The sequence below is a fragment of the Ciona robusta genome, chromosome 6 (assembly GCF_009617815.1).
Source record: "Ciona robusta chromosome 6, ASM961781v2".
In the NCBI taxonomy this organism is placed as follows: domain Eukaryota; kingdom Metazoa; phylum Chordata; class Ascidiacea; order Phlebobranchia; family Cionidae; genus Ciona; species Ciona robusta.
This window is the reverse complement of record NC_143240.1, coordinates 3371251-3389341: the sequence shown is the minus strand read 5'-3', so window position 1 is coordinate 3389341 and position 18091 is coordinate 3371251. Positions and strand designations below refer to the sequence as shown.

General features: G+C 35.6%; 3 protein-coding genes across 3 annotated transcripts; 1 reads left to right on the top strand and 2 right to left on the bottom strand.

The window, feature by feature from the left end:
• Positions 1-149: 149 nt before the first annotated feature.
• On the top strand, positions 150-3450 carry LOC149735014 (uncharacterized). The gene is made up of 4 exons (XM_089879591.1): positions 150-301; positions 401-593; positions 1933-2033; positions 2417-3450. The coding sequence occupies exons 2-4, from the start codon at positions 458-460 to the stop codon at positions 2654-2656; spliced, it is 477 nt and encodes a 158-aa protein (XP_089735717.1). The 5' UTR covers positions 150-301; positions 401-457; the 3' UTR covers positions 2657-3450.
• LOC149735013 (dual specificity tyrosine-phosphorylation-regulated kinase 4-like) lies at positions 3390-9776 on the bottom strand. Its single transcript, XM_089879545.1, has 12 exons — positions 9350-9776; positions 8874-8960; positions 8631-8685; positions 8354-8538; positions 8024-8196; positions 7801-7955; positions 7381-7515; positions 6761-6890; positions 5846-5939; positions 4667-4912; positions 4297-4414; positions 3390-3976 (listed from the first exon to the last, which is right to left on the bottom strand). The coding sequence occupies exons 1-12, from the start codon at positions 9654-9656 to the stop codon at positions 3859-3861; spliced, it is 1803 nt and encodes a 600-aa protein (XP_089735671.1). The 5' UTR covers positions 9657-9776; the 3' UTR covers positions 3390-3858.
• A 1231-nt stretch (positions 9777-11007) lies between these two features.
• LOC149735012 (dual specificity tyrosine-phosphorylation-regulated kinase 4-like) lies at positions 11008-17226 on the bottom strand. The gene is made up of 11 exons (XM_089879547.1): positions 16882-17226; positions 16412-16475; positions 15811-16025; positions 15436-15578; positions 15003-15151; positions 14411-14545; positions 13619-13751; positions 13185-13278; positions 12487-12732; positions 11884-12001; positions 11008-11469 (listed from the first exon to the last, which is right to left on the bottom strand). The coding sequence occupies exons 1-11, from the start codon at positions 17198-17200 to the stop codon at positions 11349-11351; spliced, it is 1737 nt and encodes a 578-aa protein (XP_089735673.1). The 5' UTR covers positions 17201-17226; the 3' UTR covers positions 11008-11348.
• Between the last annotated feature and the right edge of the window lie 865 nt (positions 17227-18091).

The following is an 18091-nucleotide window of genomic DNA, read 5'->3' as shown; positions in this document are numbered from 1 at the left end:
TTGTTTAAAACACGGTCAGGATATTTAGATATTATATGCTAAAGGTGTCCCATTTCCCCCCACCCTACTATACCACAAACCGTATACTTTTATTACGGCAAGTTAAGTTTAGAGAATGCCCACTTAAATCCTTCACGCTCTGCCGATTTTTCAACTTTAGAAAACAGTATAGCAGATTCGCTGTTAGTATCTTTATTACAGCACAACTTCTTAATTCTTACTTCGTTACGCTTAACCTAGCAACAAGAGATTGGCGCTACAAGACTGGACTGTTCCGTTGTATGACTACTGACTAGAAATGGTAGGTTAGGCTTGCTTGGTCTCTTAGAAAATCAATTCCTCTAATGGCTTGTGCCTGCTCGGTAGTTTAATTACTTAAAACCTGTTCTAATTTGTACAGGTCGCATAGGGTGGTGTAAAAAGCTGGCTATTGCTCTTATGCAAAGGTTAATTAGTCATGGGCACCGCTGTTCAGTTTCGTTGCAACTGGTGTCTTGTGTTTTATCAACGTGTCAATCGTATCAGGCGTGAAGCACCAGTTTTGTTTGAAATTATCCTCGCACTTTTAATCCTATGCATTTTCTTAGTAATGGGTAAGTCGTGATGTTATTAATATTCATACTATATTTGCATGCTAGAGACTTAATGCAAATTAAACGATTGTCCTCCTTTATTGAGGCTGTAAATTGTAGGTGTAACTTAACCAAAACAAACCAAGTTTAGTTACATATATTTTCTTTATTCCAAGACTTGGTGCAAATTAATTAAACGCTAAATTTAAGCTAAAATGTATAAATTAACCAACACTTCAAATTAAGTTGCATATATTTTCTCCAAAACCCCTTTATAATAAGTTCTATTTTCATCCCCTTATACGTGTACATCCGTACAAGTTAAATGTGTCACATCCCACGCCCACGTTGTATATACAGCTTCACTAGAGCGTGAAAACCCGCCCAAAAGGCGATTTACAGTCAACCAATAAAACCTTTGTAATGACTTAAATGAACTAAAGTACTATCTACGAACCGTTCATTTATTTAAAACTAAAATTCCTAACCAACCAAGCTTTAGCGAACCTTGTACTTCTGTAGTATCCCAAAAGCTCGCTCTGTCTTCTGTCATGTAATGTAAAAGACAGCCTGTAGTATCTATAAGTCCAATATTCCCTAGCGAGTATGCGTAAGGCCTTTCTGGCTCCATTAAATGACGTCACGAGCGCAAATAAGCATGACACGGCAGACAGATAGCATGGGTTTTAATGACCGCAATCTCGGATTACATGTTGTTTATTTTAGGCATAAAACCTTTTCAAATCTCAAAGCTTTAATAATTAAAACCAAACTCAAATGGAGGGCAGTAAATGCTTGTTATTTTGTCTTTTGCATTTTAAAACCTATATAGGCTGCTTATAGGTTAAATATTAATACATCAGCTAATAAAGCTACACTGCAATAACACATGAATCCTGTATAGGCTTGTGGCTTTGCGATAAAGCATGTATGTATATCTACACACCGATATACATGTTTACCATTTTTATCAAGTCTGTAATAAATTTTAATTGTTACAAGACACCAAATACTTACAAAAACATCAAATAGAGACATACATCGACAAAACGACGGTCATTTACATCGCAAACGATTGAATAATAATATTGGCATAATAAATGTCAACTCTTCCTTTAAATGTGGTAGCTAAGATATATAGAAAAACACACAAAAAATAAAGTGTATATAGCGACGAAACGGCAGTTAAAACATATTTTCAATTAATTGGTCAAAAGAAGCGTGGTCCCTACCCGTAGTTTTCCAATATACTTCTGCCTGTCTTTTTATCGAACCACTGGAAAAGCAAAATCCATCACCGAAAAAGGATTTTAAATCTTCCCATTTGAACTTGATTTAAATTCCAATTCTGTCCAATCAGACGTCGTTTGGCTGGGTCACGTGCACGCACAGGAGATACAAGAACTTGATGAGTTGCACTCTAGCGACCTCGAGCGGTTCCGAAAACAGTTTGATTCACAAGTAAGTTGATACTGGATAGTCGTGTCCTGGAACCGCTTTGCTAACTACTGGATAATTGCCAACGTTCCGGGACAGATGTTATACGTGTCCGCTTACCGTTAACGGCATTGGCTTATTTTCATAGCGTAAAGACATGCGTTTTGTCTAGCTATGCATTGTTATGGCTGGATTCGTGTATGTTAATTGTGGACGTGTTTTGCTGGGCCTCTTTTACTGAGCAAAGTCTGGCTCTAATAGGCTAACTCTGATGGCCTATGTTTCATGGTTTGCCTTGACGTACGGGGCCTTGTCTATATATAATAGAAAATGGGTTCTTTTTGCTCTTTTTCTTCAGCATCATATTCTGAGCTTTGTTTAACCCCTTGCCGTCCGTTTTCGCTTAGATGCACGGTATAAGTGAACAGCATAAGCATCTTGGGAACGATCTAATGTCTGCCCACGCTGCTCAAGTCAACCAAGTGAAGCTGGATCATCAAGTTGACTTAGAAAAACGCATTCAAGCCATACAAGACCAACTAAGCGGCATTCTTGGCCTATCAAAGACATACTGGGAAAAACACGCATCGGACCATCATGTGGAGTTCGAATTCAGGCCACAAGATTTCCAACCGCCGCCAGAATGAGTTGAAATAACTTTCGATCAAATTTTTCTATTTAAACTCAGTCCCTATGCCGAGCTCTGAACCTAGCACCCTCTACGCAAGCTTTTCTACCTGTGCAGTCTTTTGTAACAGACTTTTGTCCGTCCCGAACTTTTGGATATTCCAAATAATGTCTAATTAAACTAAAATTGACAAAAGCAATGTAGTTTCTATATGCATTATTTCGAACACACCTTATTTAAAACCTGCCCCATTTTGAATTTGCTTGCTACATATTTTCCTAATTTAAAACGAGAAAATCTACTGTCTTTTGCCCAAAGCACTGTAACATATAATGTTGCAATATACATTTTCTTCAAGTTATGTTGCATAGAATATTCCTCTTCGTTTACCCAACCCCTATAGTAGGGTGGGAGAAGATGGGACACCTTTAGCACATAATATCCAAGTATCCTGATCGTGTTTTAAACGATTAACAACTGTCTATGGGAGTCGTGAGGATACTTTTTATAATTCGTTTAATTTTCTTTGTTTAATGCGAAATGGTACGAGAAAATAGAATGAAAAGGTGTCCTATCTTCCCCAACCCTTCTATATAAGTCAAAACAACCAGGTTTAAAACTCTGGTACGATACAGTTGTTGTTGCATGGTTCGAATTTTATAGGAAAATGACGATATTTTGTAATTCCTAAAACGCGGTTTTGCAATTTGTGTTTATGTATACTGCAATGGGGTATTGGATCATCATATACATCTTATGCCCACTGACGAGCTTTCCGTATACTTTTGTATAAATATATTTGGTACAGAGTGATTTAAGTCGTTTATTTAGAAAAGTCGTGTTCATTTATGAATCGATTTGAAAATGGAAATGTCGTTTTCAAGACATCTGTTTTTCCAACATGTTATTAAAAAATTGCATAAGAGTTTTTATCCATGAATAAATGAATGGACGTATCCTCTGTTCCAAGGGTAGGTAACCGCTATTCCACGGCATCGTGTTCTGTCCCAGATAATAATTGATCATTTGTTCATGTGTATAGACGTCAGCATTGCCTATGGTGTGTAAGCTATCGGAAACGCAAAAAAAGACGTTAAAATTATACAGTAAGCATAAGGTAAACTTCGTAAAACTGCGGGTATTAGTTTGAGTGCTTTTTAAATGCAGAGTAGACCTTAGTAGTTCCTATATATTGCACATGTATTTATATAAAGTCCACTTCTAATACGAATTATTGTCTCCCGCGCCTTGTGCCCAAAATCCCTCCGACGTTTCTGATTGGTTTAAGAATGGATGACGAAGCGCCTCCTCTGACGTCATACGCTTACGTGGATCTAATCTATAGGAAAATTTTAATTAAATAGTGGTTATAACACGGCCCGAGTGTCATTTTTAAATACACCTTGTGCCCGCTTACGCGAGTTACCGCTAACGCGTAACTTTGTACTTGAATATTTTACTAAGATTTTTCTTAGTTTGTAATGTATGGCTGACAATTTAGACAATTCATAATAAACCATTTGACAAATGCCGTAGTGTTCTGCCCAAGAACACATACGCCCACAATAGTGACAGCACCAAGCACTTTATCTTTTAGTCTATAGGCGAGCGCTTTCACCATCGCGCTGGACAATAGCTTAACCATGAGTGACCACTTACTCCAAACAACGTTGAATGAAATCAAAAAGTTTCGGCGGTAAACCAGCAAAAACTCGATTGAATGATTTTCTGTATGGCGTTCTTTTGAAACCGTTCTTACATTTGTAACATACAGCCTCTATATTGGAAATAAATGTATATTAGAGTAGGGTTTGAGTGTCCGAGTTTTTGATCTCATTTATCTCCCCATTTTGTTAGCAAACAAAGCATATTTACAAAATTATAAAACCGTAGGCCTCCAAAGTAGCTTTATTAATTGTTAAAACACGATTAGGAAATACGGTACATTTTGTGCTATCGGTTTTGAATATGTAAAGCTTTTTACAAACAAAAGTCTCTACACAGACACGATAATTAGTCTTTATTTTACCTTGGTATCTATGTATACGCGGCGATGCTTGTACCATGTATGGTGGTAGTAATCCAACCACTTCCATGATCGCTGCTAATTGGTCTACAGTCGTTTCGCCATAAAACGGGACTTTGCCCAATGAAAGCTCTGCCAGTATAACACCAATGCTCCACATATCAGCTACCGTTCCGTACACAAGGTCCATTATAACTTCAGGGGCTCGGTAGTATCGTGTTTGGAAGTAAACGCCAGGACATTCGAAGTCTTAAGACATAAAAAGAGACTCTAAATGCCATTAAAAAGTCAGGGTCATATTCACGTTTCTATTTTCTTGTATATCGTCCTATTGCCTATTTGTTGTGGGAATATATAAAGGACTACATATAGTTATACAGCGTCAGCACCTGCCGTTATAAAATAGAGCATTAGCGACTAAATGTCATGAAAATGTAAAGGCTTATAGTAGGTTCGGGTAAGATAGTCCATGTTTTATTTTCTTATATCGTCCATTCGGTCGTAAACAAAGAATATTCACAGAATTATATAACCGTATCCTCACGGGACCTTATAAAAAGATTATTAGCGACTAAATGCCATACAAATGTCAAATTATATTACTGTACGTGAAAATGACATGTTTTGTAATTTAGAATGAATGTATCTTACTTATACACGGGTGGGAGACAACGACAGACGTTATATAGCCCAATAGCCGTAGACCTGTTTTAAATAATATATAACCCAGGGGTCTAATTAAAACCTATTGTTGCACACTAAATCAGTCTCTCTGTGATTCGTTTACAAAGCAATTATAGTAGTTTGGGGTAAGATGGTACATTTAAAAACGTTTCCTTAAGGCTGTATATTTGTTAAAAACATGATTGGGAAATATTGAATATTGTGTCCTAACCACCTAACGGTATCCATCTTTTACCGCACATTAGTAAGGTGGGGGAAGATGGGACACCTTTTCATTCGATTTTCTCGTCTATTTGGCAGTAAACAGAGGACATTAATGGAATTATCAAACCGTATCCTCACGACTTCCATAGACCGTTGTTAATTGTTTAAAACACGGTCAGGATATCGGGATATCTTGTGCTAAATGTGTCCCGTCTTTCCCAGACCTACCATACATACACTTTATCTGTATGAAGTATAACACAACACGCATTAAACCCAAGTATACAGCCTTACCAGGATCGCCTTGTATGCAAGCGAGATTATAATCCACGAGTTTCAAATAGACATCACAAGAGGCGTCACAATTTCTTGAGAACATTAGATTTTCCTAAAAAAATATTTTAATAAAGTTAAACCTTAAATGATATGTTATATTTGACGTTTGCAATTAGGTTTAACGACTGTCGTTTTGTTGCGCGTTTAATTGTCTTCATTGTTTATTTAATTTAATCTTCTTTACTATTCGAGATATTGAAGTTAAATTGTATAACTAAAGGTTCCTGCGTACATAATCGTATTTTCTTTAAGATCACACCTTGTGTACGTTTAATGTCGTTTAACCTTAAAAGCTTAATAATAACCCGTAAACGTACCTCGCTTATGACTCATAAAGGGTATTACCATCACTTATAACACATAGTTACCAAATATCTCCAACCCCACACATTCCAACAAGACTATATACATTATATTCAAGCGTAAACAGGATCTTTAACAATAGCATGTACAAAAACTGTGTAAAAGTGGTTAAGCTCACTCGAACAATCATAAATATCGCGGTTAACTTGTTCACACTCAAAGAATCGCGGTTAAAATCCAACTATGGTTAAAAGGTAAAAATCGTTAAACTTGTTTCTGTTGTTTGGACTTGTTGATCGATAACTATAAAGGGTGGGGGGAGATGGAACACCTTTTCATTCTATTTTCTCGTTTCATTTAGTAGTTAACAAAGAAAATTTAGTGAATTATATAACCGTATTCTCACCACTCCCATAGGCCGTTGTTAACTGTTTAAATTTTAAAACACGGTCAGGATATTTGGATGTTATGTGCTAAAGGTGTCCCGTCTTCCCCTACACCCTATACTGTAATTCCACTACGAGTTATAACACGTCAGAAGTATACTGAGTAACGATATTAACCCCTTACCGGTTTCATATCCCCATGTATAATATTGTGTCTATGTAGCAGAACCAAACCGTCCATCATGTCCTGAGTATATTTTTGTAACAGTGGTATATTATGTAATGGGTCTTCGTGTGCGTCTTCCAGTGATTCCCTGTGATTTTGTAATAGGCTGTTAAAACGCCTTGTAGTGATTTTTGTAAAAAGTTTCAGAATCCATATGTATAGTACTGCAAGTTAAGATGAATACCATTAGCTCAAAATTTCATATATTTCCTATAATTCTGTTTTTAACAATAATTATACAGCAGGGGGAAGACGGGACACCTTTTAACTCTATATCTCTCTCATTTAGTCTCATTTGGTAGTAAACGAAGAACGTTTAAAGAATAATGAAACTATAACTTCACGACTCCCATAGACCGTTGTTAATTGGTAAAACACTGTCAGAATCATTGGATATTGCGTGCTAAAGGTGTGCCATCTTCCCCTACCCGCTATATAACAGTATTCTCACGGCGTTTTTAGAGTCCAAACGCAGATTTTAACCAGTTATAAATTGACTTGTCTTGCATAGGACAGTATTTCAACTACTATTTAATTAAATGTATGGCCGTAAAACGTCTGGTGTTATTGTTACCTACCCCAGCAGCTCCATGACGAAGCAGAAATGGTTTCTGAAATAGAAAGTCCTTATAGTTGTAGAGAATCGTGTGCTATGTTCTGTGACGTCTTCTACGAGTTTCATCATGTTTAATTCTTGCTTGAAGTACTTTGCACTGTGTGTATATAATGCATATATCAGTACAGTAAGGTGGGGTAATGTGGATACTGTTAACACATCACATTCTATGTTTTGTAATTGTGCTTACCATTTAACAAAATATCCAATATTTCCTAATGGTGTTTTTAACAATTAACAACACTAGGTTGGAGTCGTAAAAATACGGTTATATAATCTGTAAATATTCTTTGTTTCCTACCAAACTGGGCCGAAAATATTCTACATGTCATATCATGCTATACATGTTATATACATATATTAGTTCGAAATTTTCACATACGCTGAACTGTCATTGTGCATGATCTTTATTGCCACCATGCGGTGAGGATTGTCCAGCTTCACTGCGTGATCGCACGCCTGAATGACCGTGCCAAACGAACCAGAACAGAGTTTTTTGATCACTTCATATCGAAAATCAATATGGTCACCTATAACCTGAACATAACATTGTGAGATGTGAGAAAACATGTTTTTGTGTCGTCACTTGACGAAGCATGACTTACCACTCTTAACTTCCCCTCGTTCTCATTGCATTCGTCGAACCCGAAATTACAATCGTCGTCTTTATCGTAAATAGTTTTATTGGACGTTTCGCCAACAAACCAAATTCTCGGATATCTCGCCATTTCACGACGTTCCCATCTCGGCAAAAGTTTCCCGAATTTATAATCGGCAGCTAAATTTAAAATCACAAGGGGGTAAAAAAAATCTAGGGGTAAAGAAAATTACAAAACAGATATATGTGAACATACTGTACAAAACTACAGAACTTCTGTTTAAAAATTAACGTATTATTCCAAAAAAAAAACGTTTAAATGTTAAATTTCACTAACTTTTCGGAGTAAGGTGTCGGTTAAGGTGTTTCCCCTCTTGCTTATCCATAATATATTCCCTCATTTCTTGATCCGTCATTGCGTCATCAAACATTCTAATTACGTCAGACCTCTGATGACGTATAGGCGCATTCATCATTACGTCATCAACTTTTCTGGTCGGACTTAGCGGCAGAATTGTAACACTGGTAAAAACAATGAAATATTTACAAGAACGGTATTTGTTAAGTATTAGTAATTACAGAACGAAAAAAACGTCATTAAATTGATTTTATACCTTGTATGTTCTTCGGGGTCTTTCGTCTTTCCTATTTCTTCATTTAAAAGGTTTTCTGTTAAAACAGTGTGTTGATAGACTAATGCATGTTATACATAAGATAATTCAAGACATTTATTCCCGCCCAAGCTAATCATTAAAGCCCTGTATTTGTATACCCTTGTAATATAAATGCATAAACTGCTTTGGTGTTATATTATATAAGGTCAAAGAACTAAATTCACGTATGCAGCAACTGTAGACCTTTATCAACGAGACTGTTCCGTTCAATGTTTTTTATCGTCTCACGCACACTGCCCAACGTAGGCTCTTCTAAAATTTCCGAAACACCTGAAACAAACACAACAAAGCTTTAATACACATATAGTAGGTTGGGGTATGAGGTTAAATCTTCAATATGAATGACACTGTTTGGTTTTACCATTTTTAGGCGAAATATTTATCTAACAAAATATAATTTGTTGTACTTGATTTGTGTTTGTTACATATTTCTTTACACCTGATTCTAAATGTTATTTCGTCACGAGAATCGTCCAACTTTATGAGCCCTAGATTAGAACCAGATTCACGAAATTTATTTAAGTCAAAAATTTCACTAGAAGTCCAAAACAATTTTTCAAGAAATTTATAATAGTTTCGGTGGCTCGAAGATTCCTCACAAATTATATGAGCACTAGATCAGGGTCAGATTTACGAAATTTATCAAAGACGAATCTTACCAACTATTTCTTCCTCTTTGTTGACATTGAGACGCAAACTTTCTTCGTTCTGTTGTCTCAGCGTCCCATGTTGATTAAACAATTCCCGTTCTTCCGGCTGTACCACGTGATTAACTTGTTCCGCTTCAGTGACGATACCACTTTGTACAATTCGTGCGCCATTTGCAGTTGATTGCAAATACACCAACACCGTTATAGTAACCGCTCCAAAAACAAGAGAGCAACGGATTTTAAATTTCGATTTTTTTGCTCCGATAACAACAGCAGATACCAAACATAGTAGCATGCCCAAAGCCATAAAACTCATTTCGTTTCGCAGAATGTCCCTATGTGTCAACTCATTTCGTTTATGGCTTACAAAGCTGTCAATCAAAATCCGTTGAGACCTAAAATTGCTGTATAAATAACATTAGCGGAAGTACACAAACGTATTCTCATGACTCTAAATAAGCGTCGTTAATTGTTAAAAACACAATTTGAAAATATGAGATAACGTGTGCTAATCTTACCCTACAGATACTATAATAAATGGTACTTGTATGTTATTATATCCTACAAAAATGTCGACGAAACTGTTATACCTTAACATTTGCTGTGTAAATAGAATTCCAAAACCCTTGTATAACTCTAATGTATCTAAACACCATCTATTAGACACAAGTTTCGTTACGAACTCAAACTTGATTTTTCTACTTCCGCGAATACAGTCGAATTATCGCGGTCTGTGTGCACCCTATTGTCGTAAGTCTGTGTCGTCACACTATACTATGTTACGTCACAATCCCAACACACCCAGTAGACAAATAATGAATCGCGCGGTGTAAATTGACCCTGATTATTTCTTAAAACCCAGCTCCGTACTACGTAATACCAACCATATACTACAGACTTGGTTTAAAAAATACTGGCACAACACCAAACTCGTATTTTGCCTAAATCGAAATTGCAGGGTTTTGGTCACAATAGGTTGTATAGAGGAAAGCAATAATTTCACGCCAGCCTGCTTCGAATTGCCACCTATTGTCGTTGTGTTAGCACTGTGCACCTTGACAGGCATATTCATAAATCTCATAAATCTTCTGAATTTAAACTATAAATTTATAATGCAAAAAGGCTGTAAAGGGTATAGTAGAGTGGGGGAAGATGGGACACATTTCTATTATTTTTCCCGTCCCATTTAGTAGTAAACAAATAACTTTCAAAGCATTATAAAACCGTTTTTCTCACGACTCGCATAGACCATTGTTAATTGTTTAAAACACGGACGGGGCTTTTGGATATTATGTGCTAAAAGGTGTCCCGTCTCCCCTCACCCTACTATATATATAACTTGCCTGAATAAATGTAACTCATTCATTGCTCTTTGTGTATTACTTATGTAAGTTATTACTTTCGTTTCGATTCTTGGTACAGCAGTTACAAGAAGCATTCAAATCAAACTGCCGTAAAACTAATGCACGCATATATACTTACACATGCAAACAAAACAACGTTCGCTTGTGAACAACTCTATGGTGTTTAGAGTCTACACCATCTTAACTTAATGTATCTCTAGTTTAGATAAGCTAAACAAACTTTCCTACGTTGTACAAATAGATAATCCTTTTACTTGAGTTACTAATTGAATGACGAAGCCTACAGAGTAAACGGTGATATAGTCATAACTCATATAGTATGCTATATAGTACAGTAGTAATAGTGTATACACTGGATAAAACAGTTGTATTAAAGTACACGATAACCACTAAAACATGGCTGTTACAGAATTTTTAATTTTAAATCAGTAAAATACATTTAATACTGTTTAAATTAACATTGATTTTTAACGTGGGTTCTCATACACCAATATGGTATAACTTAAAAACGATCAAAGTCGTTTAATTACCCACAAAGTTACCACTTACATGGTAATTCATAAGCGGGCACGAGGTGTATGAAACAGAACACCCGTGGTAACACAATGTTAATTTTATACCCGAAAAACGAGTATATTGTAAAATTAAAACCAGTAGTTAGATTTAATATATCTTGGTCTTCGAAATTGGCTGGAACGTTGTGATTGGATAAAAAATGGATGACGTAACGCATCTTTTGACGTAATTCGGTTGGCTGGGTCAAGTCTGAAATAAATTCAAGAATTATATATTTTTAAATAATACAATAAACTTTTTAATTATAAATAGGGGTATACATGTACTATGTTGTCTGGTGTAAAATGAATAGGCGTTGTTTCGTGGGACCATGGGATATAATATATTACGACTTCGTATTTGTTATGTGATATAGCCGGTAAAACGTAAAAAAATACTGATAAAAGTGTTCAACAAAATAGCCTTGCTGTTTAGTAGAATTCTATATGGGTGAGGTCTTAAAGCGTGGCGCTCCCTGGGACTTGGAATTTAGGACAGAATAGGCACATTACCCCAACATTGTATATACTACATGGGTGGGGTCCTACAGTGAGCCCGCCATGGGACCTGAGATTTAGACCAGAGTTGCCCATTACCCTGTATATACACTGTAGTATAACTTACTGCAAACACTTCCTAATAAGATCCACTAGAAGCGCTGGAGCACTGCGTAGAATTACTGATAACGGTTTTCTGTAAGGACGTCGCTGAAAACCGGACTTTGTAACGTAGCGAAGCGCGCCTGGAAAAATATATTTTACTTCATTCATGGCATATCTCGTTAGGTGCACGTGATATGAACTCGCGTTGTTAATTGCTAAAACACGACTAGAGAATTTAAGATTTGATTATGTTTATGCTAAAGCTCGTTGGATATAAACCACTGGTACCTTTTGTCGGCAGCATTTTATGAAACATACGGATTTGTATGTTCATTTTAGCTGTTACTTTAAATTGTTTTTAGATATATATTTGGGACAGTTTAACTTTACTATAAGAATGGGTTTCTGTTTTAAACCACATTTTCTAAATCTCTGGTATTTTAACTGATACTCTGTACTACGCGGGTATATGCACCATCACGGTACTGCTTTTATATAAAACCATTTAGGTGAAAACGGTACATCCACGTTAAATTAATTGTACTTTATATACATACTTGTACTGTCACACATGCGTACACAACACAGTACTTTATACTATACACGGACATATGCATACACTTACTTCGATATACGTCTACTTTACGTGACCGTACCACCATCTTAGCTGGCAGAAACCCAAATACTTCCATTATTGCTGCCAATTGGTCAGTTTGGTTCTCCCCAAAAATTGGCATTTGTTGTAAAAATAGTTCAGCCAATAAAATCCCATAACTCCACATGTCAACTGTTTCGTCATAAGGCAGTTCTAAAATAACTTCAGGGGCCCGATAGGGACGGGTTTGAAAATAAGCGCCGGGGCATCCTATTTCTGAATAAATGAATCATGAATGTACAACTTCTATATCATATAGTTGTTTTTACACGAATTTTCTGTTTCATTTATCTCGTGCCAGCAGCTTACGAGTTACCTTGTTAGTTACTTTGCGATTGGTTTATGGTATTTTTGTGATGTGTCGCTTTAGCAATGTTCCATTCACCTTTATTAGGAGTTAAACGGATTTCCTATTTCATACGCATAAAAAGAATGAATGTAATTTATTTATCTTCACATGGCGGGGCAACGGCAGCCGTTATTACGCGCATGTTCTGTTTCATATACCTCGTGCCCGCTTACTAGTTACCACGTACTAGGCTATGTAACTGTGTTGGCCATCTTTTTTATATTAGGTTTACAATTTGAACAACTCATTATTAATATTAAAATTTGTACAAAATAACCCAGCACCCCACACACACACAATAAATCCTTGGAATAATTACCTTCTGAGTTCAAAACACAGGAGCAACTGAAGTCCCCAATCTTGACCAGAACACGACTATTTATATCAGCGCCTGGTACCAACATTATGTTATCCTATGAAACAGAATGTGTATTTACCATTTTGATTACAAAAACAAAAAGGTGTATATAATAAGAGCTTTGGTCGTAAAGTAATGTATTGTTACTAACATCAGTAAAGTGGGGAGAGTTATAAAACCGTATCTTCACCCAAAGAATTATAAAACCGTATCTTCACGACTCCCATAGACCGCTGTTAATTGTTTAAAACGGAATCAGAATATTTTGATATTATATGCGTAAAATGTGTCTTTTACCCTACTAAATTATGTGAAAAAAATGCACTTTAGGAAACAATTAACACGTTTTAAAAGTCAAATAGAGCAAGCAATCATAATTGTGTAACTTAGCTTACCGATTTTATATCCCCGTGAACAATTTTCTTTTGGTGCAGTAGGTAAAGACCTGTCAATATATCTGAGGCGTATTTTGCAAACAGTACCATGTTGGTCCTTAAAGGTTTTTCCCGGTACATTGTCAATGTATCCCTGTGTTGTAACAGTGTTACAATGTATGTAATAAGTTATATAGAGACTAACGAATGTCTTTACAAATATAGGGTACCTTTAAGAACTTGTGTTATAGGTTATGGACCCCAGTTTTAAGCCAAAAAGATTTTTGATAAAGCTTTTGCATGCGATAAAAATAGCAGAGCCAAAGTATATTGCATTTACCCCATTAATCAATGAGGTTCTCTATGTTTGACAACTATGAGTGTAACTGTATTTTAACAATGTCACTTGAGATTCGGGTAATATTCAAATCGAAACGCGAGAGTTATTTTTAAACCGTTCTTACACTTGACTTTACAAGTGTTCTAACCACGAGAAAGATCAGTTTAAGTACATCGATTATCTGTCAATCACTTAAGGTTGTGGGTTTAGATATAACTTAAATAGGCGACCACACACTTGAAAACAAAGAAAAGGCCTCTGAAACGGTAACCAAACATATGTGTATTATGTACAGTAATAAAGTAAATGAATGTACATATGTGGTTACTCGTAAGCGGGCACGAGGTGTTTAATACAGAGCACCCATGCTATAACAACTATTGCTTCCCCACCACGCGAGGATAAATAAGTTACATACATAAATATACTCATACGGCCCATTACAACAAACACACACATATATGTATATTTACCCCAATAGTGTTGTAACTCCGCACAAATGATTTCGAAATTTGAAATTTCTTTTAAACGTTGAAAAGTACTCTGGGTACTTTACCAATCTATTTACAATTTCCGATGCCAATATCTCTGATTCGGCGTAATCTTCCCTTAGAAGAGTATTTTGTATTAGTATAACCTACATAAATGTAAATCAATATGACAAATATCAAACATTTTTGAACTAGATTCGCCTTTTTCATTGCCGCCATTTTTGACGGGTTTCAAATGCTGTAAAGTAAAGATAAGTTAACTTACAGTAGATGTAATACTGTGGGGTAAAATGGATATATCGCGTTACCACATTATATCCCAAATTTTCTAATCGTGTTTTAGAAATATTTAGAAAAGCCCTTTTAGAGTCGTAAGTACACACAACTATAGACATCTGGGACTACTTTTTGTTTACCAAAATGGACGATAAAAGATAATTTAATCATGGACCATCTTACCCCAACCTACTATATAGGTCTACACTGTGTTTTACTATATGGTATTGCCCATAAAATTAGAAAATACCTTAAAAAATTTCTGCTACACTAAAATACTCATTTCCTTTATATCTACCCGCGTTTAAAAGTGTGGAATATTTTTAAAGCCACCAAATTGTTGTTTTCATCTGCCCCGTGGTCTATAGCTCTCACGACACTTCCGTATGTTCCGTTCCCAAGACTTTGTAATATTTCATATCGAAAATCAATATGGTCTCCAATCTCCTATAATATTTAGAAAGAAATTAAAAAATTTACTCATAGTGACATTCGTGGTAACTCGTAAGCGGACACGAGGTGTATAAACAGAACACTTGTGTTAAAACGACTGTCGTTGTTCCGCCACGCGAGGATAAATAAGTTACATTCGTTCAGCTCTTCGTATGGCGGCTTCGCGGCTTTCGCCCATATAAAACGGTTTCAAAGTTTACTCTATAGGTAACCCTATATGTGCTAACGGTATTTATCTATCCCCGCGGTACCAACTAAAAAACACCACATTTACTTACCAATACGTATTTTCCCTTTGATTCTAAATCGGTTTCGCATTTTGCCTTTTTCGCTTTTAATCCCACGTACCAAATACGAGAGTGGTCTCTCATCTCTCCTATTTCCCAAGCAGGTAGCGCTTGCTTGTATAGTTTCTTTGCATCTGGTGAATTTAACCAATAATTTTAATTTAGAATACCGCTAAAATCCCCCCCAATATTCACCTACAAAGTTACATACATAGTAACTCTTTAGCAGGCACGAAGTTTATGAAATAAAACCCGTGTTATAACGACTGTCGATTTCCGCACACAACGAAATTACATTCATTTATTCATACAACAAACTTTCAATTAGCGAATAATTTCAACAACCGTTAAGTTATATGTTCTGACCTGTTGCCGTTATGTAACTATGCCCATCCACCATTGACTCATAAGGTTCTTTTAGATTCTCCTTATTTGTCGAGCTAGATTTTGATGACATCATTTTCATGACGTCATCACTTGTTCCTCTGTCCGATTTAACATGATACTGTGGACTCTTAATCGTTATACCGTTCTTGTCTTTGTTGGGTGTGGTCTCAGATGCGTTAAGTAACAATATAGACCTGGAAAAATTGTTCTTTATTACATTTTGTTTGTTTGGACACTATTGTGATAAAGTAGTTTTATTTAAATTTTTTAAAAATTAATTTATTTTAAAAGAAAATACGATATGATTTGAATAAAAATAGACTTCACCTTAAATAGGTTAAACACACGCAACAACCAGGCCATTATAAAAAAATACATATTGTAGGTTGGGGAAGATGGGACACCTTTAGAACATAATAACCAAATATCCTGATCGTGTTTTAAACAATCAACAACGGTCTATGGGAGTCGTGAGGATACGGTTTCATAATTCTTTCAATGTATAGAATTGAAATGTGTCCTAACTTCCCCCCCCCCCCACTACTATAAATATCAACCAATTTAAATGTCTTTAACTTACAGTTCTATCTCACTGCATTGTTTCTGTAACTTTTCGTTCAATTTGTCGTTTTCACTTTCAGATGCTGGAAAAGAATTAAAATTTATCTAAAAAGATGTTTAATGTTTTAGGCGTTACTAAATTATCTTTAATTCGATTTCTAAATTTAAGTAACCATTTTGTAATAAACACTCTGAATGTAAATGAAGACGCATAGCATAAAAAGGCTAATAGTGTAGTAGGGTAGGGGGGGAGATGGAACACCTTTTTATTCTAGTTCACGTTCAATTTGGCAGTAAAGAAAAAACATTAAAAGAATTATAAAACCGTACCTTCACGATTCCCATAGACCGTTGTTTAACACGATCAGTATATTTGGATATTATGTGCTAAAGGTGTCCCGTCTCCCCCCACCATACTATATATCTAAAGAACATTCGCTGGGTATAAAAGACTAAGCCAAGAGTAATTCTATAGTTCTATGACTTTACCTTTGAAATAGTTGGACGAACTATAGGTATCGTTTTCCGTTTGAGCCTCCAAATTGATTTTCATGATTTCTGTTTGTTTTTGACCGCAAAGTCCTTTTTCTTCTTCGACGTATTTATTTTCTTCCAGCGGACAAGAGTGTTGCCAATCAGAAAAGTCGCGTAAATCATGCTCAATGTTGTGTAATGGCAAGTGTGTGATAACTAACAGCCCGAAAATAAAAATGGGAACACCCACAACGGCCCTGACTTTTAACTTCGCGCGATAGAATCCATAAATTGATAGAACTGTCCACACAGTTATTAATGCTGGGTTCCACATTACATAAACACCTGCCTTAAATAATAAGAAACGCTTAACATTAAAACAGTATTGTTTTGATTATTAATAAATATAGTATAGTAGCGTGGGGGAAAATAGGACACCTTTTCATTCCATTTTCACATCTCATTTGGTAGTAAACAAAACATTTTCAAAGATTTTTAAAACGGCATCCACACGACCCCCATATACTGTTGTTATTTGTTTAAAACACGATCAGGATATTGAGATATTGTGTGCTATATGTGTCTCATCTTCCCCCATGCTTCTATATGGAAAGGGTAATCAGTAAAGACCCTAAATCCTATTTTTCTGCTCGTGTTTTTAACAATTAACAACGCTTTTTTACAGTCGTGAAGATACAGTTATTTCATTTTGTAAATATTCTTTGTTTTTTTTACCAAATTGTGACGATAACATAGAATTAATCACCCTGTTATTCCAAGTTATTCAACTTATGAGATGTAATTGGAATATAAGAACGGCGCCAGACGGTAAACAGAATCATAAATCACTAATTCTAATCTCCTGTTAGAGTCACGCCTAATGTTTTCACAAAAAAGGCTATAAAAACAAACATTTATTGTTTTTATAATCTTTGTAACGTTATGCTTATACTAAGATCGTATATACACTAATGTATATCTACCTATCTATATGTAACTGCAGGTCTAATATATAGGCCATAGTAGGCTGAATATACTCGTTGTGACTATCTTCTATCTATAAGTATAGTTCACTATGTCAGTGTTACTCTGTAAATACAGCTGGCCAAAGTTGACTAAATAAAACGTATATTTTAACTTTCACAACAAAAATTCACTGCTTTTTTCCTATTTTGCGTTTAGTTTTTTTATTTTTTATTTAGTATAGCGTTTAAACAAAACGCAC

Coding starts and splice junctions, on each gene's coding strand:
- LOC149735014 (XM_089879591.1), top strand. CDS start 458: ATGGGCACCGCTGTTCAGTTTCGTTGCAACTGGTGTCTTGTGTTTTAT. Junction 594..1,932: donor ATGCATTTTCTTAGTAATGG/GTAAGTCGTGAT, acceptor CTGTCCAATCAG/ACGTCGTTTGGCTGGGTCAC. Junction 2,034..2,416: donor GAAAACAGTTTGATTCACAA/GTAAGTTGATAC, acceptor GTTTTCGCTTAG/ATGCACGGTATAAGTGAACA.
- LOC149735013 (XM_089879545.1), bottom strand. CDS start 9,656: ATGAGTTTTATGGCTTTGGGCATGCTACTATGTTTGGTATCTGCTGTT. Junction 8,686..8,873: donor GAACAGTCTCGTTGATAAAG/GTCTACAGTTGC, acceptor CTGTTTTAACAG/AAAACCTTTTAAATGAAGAA. Junction 8,197..8,353: donor CCGACACCTTACTCCGAAAA/GTTAGTGAAATT, acceptor TTTTAAATTTAG/CTGCCGATTATAAATTCGGG.
- LOC149735012 (XM_089879547.1), bottom strand. CDS start 17,200: ATGTGGAACCCAGCATTAATAACTGTGTGGACAGTTCTATCAATTTAT. Junction 16,026..16,411: donor CAATGCAGTGAGATAGAACT/GTAAGTTAAAGA, acceptor CAATTTTTCCAG/GTCTATATTGTTACTTAACG. Junction 12,002..12,486: donor TAAAGTAGACGTATATCGAA/GTAAGTGTATGC, acceptor ATATTTTTCCAG/GCGCGCTTCGCTACGTTACA.